This window comes from Leptonychotes weddellii, chromosome 12, assembly GCF_054177405.1.
Source record: "Leptonychotes weddellii isolate Sample4059 chromosome 12, ASM5417740v2, whole genome shotgun sequence".
NCBI lineage: Eukaryota > Metazoa > Chordata > Mammalia > Carnivora > Phocidae > Leptonychotes > Leptonychotes weddellii.
In genome coordinates, this window is record NC_138380.1 from 52,723,683 (window position 1) to 52,729,618 (window position 5,936).

Here is a 5,936-nt window from a genome sequence, read left to right on the forward strand (position 1 = left end):
TTATCTTAGTGTAACTGTGAGCATTTGAGCAGGTTCTCTGCCTTTCTCGTCAAGGTATTTTTCCTCTCGTGTTGGAACTGTGTCCCAGTTCAGGGAGGTAATAGCCATAGCAGACCTCTTCATGGACCTTACCAACACAGCATCTTCTGGGTCATCGAACACAGTTCTGCAAAAATGGCAATTATCGTCAGAAAAAAAAATCCATTAAGCCACAGTGAAATTTTCATTCAAACAAACAAATGCCATATTTTTCTATGCTATTTTTAACCTCGTACCGCTAACAAATAACTTTGGGCCTCTACTGACAAATGACTTGTAGAATAAGGAATGCTAGTTTTACCATATATATTGTTTATTTTTTAAAATTCAGTTTTTGAACGTATTTGGGATCGGCTATTCCAGTTTAGGTCTCACACGTGAATGTGTTTATGATTTGAAACCAGTGTTGAATGAGATGATTAAAATATTTGTAGGTGTCATATGCATATTAGTATCTTAAGAACATTTTGTTAGAAAGTTATGATTACATTATGCTATTATTTTATAAATGTGCTTGGGGATAATATTTTTCAACCTGAATCCAAAGAAAAAATACCGAAGTGCAAAATCGAAAAAGAATGATGATTTTTAAAGTTTATCAATATTCATGAATTTGAAATGTTTTCCATAGTTTAATGAAGTATTTGCTATTGAAAACGTAAATTCCAGAGAATATAAAATGTTAATCTACATAACTGCTCCTCTCACTGAACATATTTGGAGGAATATTAAACATTTGTAATTTGCTAGTAAGTCTTAGGTTTCATTTTTTATACATTGAATCAGCCTTTCATTTTTTTCTGGTTATAATAATAATATTAAAAACATATCAAATATGAATAAATAGCTTGAGCTTATTTATCACAGAAAGATGGCATTTTTTCCCCCATCTATTGAAGTTAGTCATTTTTTAACTCATTAAAATCTATTTTGGAAAATGAAGATAATTTAAAGTCAACACAATCATGAAATAATTTGATAATAAAAGTAAAGTTAAAAAATCACTTACTTGTCTACATTATTCGCAAATGCAAAATCTAAAAAAAAATACATTTCTAAATTAGTATTTTTCAAATGTTTATTCAGCATTTAAAAACAATGGAACAATGCTATCAAGGAAAAGTCTAGAGCACAACTCTCTGCTTTTTGAATGGTTATTTAGATGAATAGTTCAATCCTTCAAAAATGCCTTGATACCTAAACTCAAACTGAACTTTTCTATTATAGTGCCTTGGGTTTGCCTTAGGTTTTGAGGCAAATTCTTTAATTCAATACAGATCTCAAAACTGAGAACAGAATGCTTAATCAATTAAGTTACCAGTGGAATCCAAGTGGGGATTTTTGTAATTAAGATATTGAGTCTCATGCAGAAACCAATTCTTTTTTTTTTTTTTTCAGATAGACACACACATCTATAAATGGACAAACAGACCAAATGAGGAGAAATACTTAGGGCAGTTTAAACCATTTGGATTCTTGGCATTAACTTCAAAGAAATCGAATAAACAAATCCTAGATCACAAGAATCTCCATCTTCCCTAGCTTTGGGAGCTCAAAGGCTAGTCCTCAAAGCCGGGATTTCTTATGGTATCTTCCAAAGACTGTCATTGCTTTGTTCATTCCTCTTCAAAGGCTAGTGCCAGGCTAGACATGGAATGTACCAGCACCTGTTGGGCCACCAAAGCCCACAGTATGAGTCCTGCCAATCCACAAGCAGCAGGGAGCACACAGCCTCTGCCTTAGGAGAGGAGTTCATGGCATTGTTCCCTTCACAAATGGGTAACCCAAGGCTCCCGTTCCCTTTCTTATCTCCCCAGACTCTTTTCCTATACTTTTTTTTTTTTTTTTTAGAATTTCTACTTATTTATTTTTAAGTAATCTCTACACCCATTGTGGGGCTTGAACTCACAACCCCAAATCAAGAGTCCCATGCTCTTTCAACTGAGCCAGCCAGGTGCCCCTCCTACATTTTTTAAGTTACAAAGTGCACCTTTTGCTTATAATGAAGATAAACAGGAAAATAGTAGAAAGTGAAACTTCTCTTGACCTTTCTCATTCCTCTTATCAGAGGTATCACTATTGAGAGTTGTGTATGTATGTTTCCAGCCTCCTATGTGCATACACATGTGTACTCACACACATACATATCCCAGTTCCAATTTTGTTAGTACTCTGCATTACATTACTCCATGATGTATTTTTTATACTCCATTTATCATACAATAATTCTCAAATACAACAGTTCATATTGTATGAATGTACCATAACTTAATATTCTATGAAGGACCAGAGTACTTTCACTATTTTTTCTATTACACAAAATGTTTCAATGAACAGCTTTACATGTAAATCTTTGTTCTTAGGTGCAAATACTTCTGTAAAAGAGACTTCATATTTAATTGCTATGTTGAATGCTTTGCACATTTTGTATGTTGATGGATGCTGCCCTATTGCCATATGGTCTTCCAAGAAAGTTGAACTAGTTTATACTCTTATCAATAATGTATAAGTTGTGCTTTTTCTCTCTTAATTATTAACTTTTATTAATCTTTTCAACTTTTATGTATCTGCAGGATGAAAATAATATCTCATTGTTTTATTTTGCATTTACTCGCTCACTAGTAAGGCTGATCATTAGACGACACATTTATTTCCTTCTCTAAATGTCCTGTCCATAGCTTTTGTCACTTTTTTAATTTGGAGTTTACAAATTGATTTATAGAAACACTTTAATATAATGGGAGTCTATTGTATATATTGCAAAGATTTATTTCTATTATGTCTTTTAATTTTGTTCCTACATCATATAATGCTTTTCATTTATATGTAGTTTAAATCTGTCAACATTTCATTTTTATGGCCCTGGGTTTTATGTAAAGCTTTGACTGGCCTTCTCAGAATTATAAAAGTTTTTTTTTTTTCCAGTACTTTTCAATTCATTTACATTTAAATTCTTAATCTCTCTGGAATGTATTTTTACTTATGATATCTCCCTAAGAAAGTGGTTTTAGTTTCTTCCTTTCCTTTTTTTTAAATAGACTCCACACCCAGCATGGAGCCCAACACAGGGCTTGCACTCAACGACCCTGAGATCAAGACCTGAGCTGAGATCAAGAGTTGGAATGCTAACTGACTGAGCCACCCAGGTGCCCCAGTTTTAGTTTATGTCTTTAGCCCAGGACGCTCCATGGCACAACGCCAGTGGCCCCCAGTTATTATTTTCTATGTAAATGGTGCCTACCTGGCTTCCAAAGCATGCTCTGCTGACTACTGATTTTTGCCTTCACAAATTCTTCTGACTGCAGTTTTTACTCAATTCCCAACCAATCTCCAGATCTTACACTGGCCTCTGGTACCTCTCTGAGGCTTCATGCTCAAAGAACACTTGGCGTTTGCTTTCCGGGGTATGCCTGGTGTCACTCCTACCCAGAATCAGAGATGTCTTTAAAGGCTGGCTTCCCGAGCCTTCGATCCCCCAGCTCAAAACTATTAATTTGGGGGGCGCCTGGGTGGCGGAATCAGTTAAGCATCTAACTCTTGGTTTTGGCTCGGGTCATGATCTCAGGGTTGTGAGATCGAGCCCTGCGTTAGACTCCGTGCTCCGCACAAAATCTGCTTGAGATTTTCTCTCTCTCCCTCTGCCTTTCCCACTCCTGCTCTCTCTCTCAGATACATAAATAAATCTTTAGAAAAAAAAAAACTTTTAGTTTTTACTTTTCTCTGGAATCTGTCCTTTTGCCTTATATCTGGATTCACCCACTGTAATGAACTACCATTTTTTAAACAGTCTACCTGACTTTCTTTTTGGTTTTCTTCTTCACTCTTCCTAACACATGCCTCAGCTGCTAGGCCCAGGCTCTGGGACATCATCCCCCAGCCTGGTCTCAGCACCTGGAGTTCTGTCTTGTTTAGGGGAGAAGAGCAAATATCACAGAAACCCAGCAGTTTGACTTGGACCACTAGTAGACATTTAAAAATTTTATTGATATTTTCATTTCTTTTCTTTTAAGATTTTATTTATTTATTTGAGAGAGAGAGAGAGAGGGAGAGTGAGCATGAGAGAGAGAAAGAGAGAGAACCAGCAGAAGGAGAAGCAGAGGGAGAGGGAGAAGCAGGCTCCCCACTGAGCAGGGAGCCCATCGCGGGACTCGATCCCAGGACCCTGAGATCATGACCTGAGCCGAAGGCAGCTGCTTAAACGACGGAGCCATTGAGGTGCCCCTATTTTCATTTCTTTTAATCGCCCTTAATGTCTTTCCCCATTTAGGTAGCTGGTGGGAAACCTGCAAATATCTACCTCTTTAAAGCCATAGAGAGCCCACAACATTTTGATTCTGAGGTTATTGGTTTTCAATCAATAAGCACCAAAGACATTAATGGAAACAGGTGCCTGTGTTTTACTCATATCTATTTGACAAGTATGGATAGCTGGGATTTGAAGAAACTCCAAGCTGACCTTTGCTTCTCAAGCTATTTGAATATAATTGGTTTCTTTCCCAATTTAAGATTAAAGATAATGAAATCAAAATGTGGTGTTAAAATTGCCTTATGGACAGTTTTAGGTATGGTTTCTTTCCAGTAAAAGAATTCAGAATCTTAAATGTTCATGTCACAGCAAGATGAGATTTATATCAAAGCAAATACTGAAACTATAAAACTATAAGCCATATTTTAAAAACCTACATAGCGGGTTTTATTAGTTTCATTATACATGGTCAGCTATTAAGATAAGCTAAAGTAAGCCAAGCTAAAGTATTGGAATAAAAATACTATTTAGTTGCTATGATATACTGGCATTTTGTAGGAAATGAGAAGATTAGAGTCATGCCAATTTTTAAGAGGGCTATAGTCAACATAGCTATGAATTAAGAACAACTCTCAAATGCAATAAAACATTCTCCTATTCTTTCTTCCTCTGATTTTGTTTTTGGAGGCTTAATATGGAAAAGTAGTAAAGAGAATAAAATGCTAATAGTTTTTTCAGCAATCTGCACCAAAGAAAAGTGCTAAACATGGTGATCAGCGGTTCTCCTCACACCTGTAACAACTGTAGCACTGAGTAACACAGGGGGTGGTCTTACATTGCTTGTTATTGTGTAAGCTATTTTTAGGAGTGGAGATTTTCTATCCAGAGAGTCATTGCCTAGCACAGGCATGGCTCACTTGCACTAATCCGGTAACATTCAGTTTGCGCATCTTAACGTGAAGTGAAAGGAAAACCAAGGTCGAGACTAAGAGCAGCTCAATTTATCATGAACTTGATAGGTGGCTGATCAGGTGTGCTAATGTTTCCATACTAAGTGTCATCACAGCCAGAGGAAGATATGGTCCCTATTTTTAAAAATCAGAAAGAAAGCTGAAGCAAATTAATGTCCAGATTAATAAAACTTCTAATTACTAACACAGTTGGTGTTCCTAGGGTAATCTGATCCCAAAGCTTGTGCTCTCGCCTCTACACTGCTGGTTCTTTAACTAGCATGTGTATCAGGATCCCCTGAAAGTCTTGTTGAAACATAGCTTTCTGGGTCCCATCCTTGAGCTTCTAATTTTTTTTTTAATTTTTAAAAATTTTTTTTTATTCTTATGTTAATCCCCATACATTACATCATTAGTTTTAGATGTAGTGTTCCATGATTCACTGTTTGTGCTTAACACCCAGTGCTCCATGCAGAATGTGCCCTCCTCAATACCCACCACCAGGCTAACCCATCCTCCCACCCCCCTCCCCTCTAGAACCCTCAGTTTGTTTTTCAGAGTCCATCGTCTCTCATGGTTCGTCTACCCCTCTGATTTCCCTCCCTTCATTCTTCCCCTCCTGCTACCTTCTTCTTTTTTTTTTCCTTAACATATATTGCATTATTTGTTTCAGAGGTACAAATCTGAGATTCACCAGTCTT

The 5,936-nt window shown here is 36.5% G+C and overlaps 1 protein-coding gene across 1 annotated transcript in view; it reads right to left on the reverse strand.

Annotated features, from left to right (window-relative positions):
* The window catches only part of LRRC72 (leucine rich repeat containing 72), a 39,102-nt gene continuing 33,166 nt past the window's right edge, over positions 1-5,936 (reverse strand). The window contains exons 8-9 of the mRNA XM_006736131.1: positions 1,049-1,076; positions 1-166 (exon numbers count right to left, since the gene is read on the reverse strand). Of these exons, the coding sequence (XP_006736194.1) occupies positions 1-166; positions 1,049-1,076 (194 nt within the window). The remainder of the gene's footprint in view (positions 167-1,048; positions 1,077-5,936) is intronic.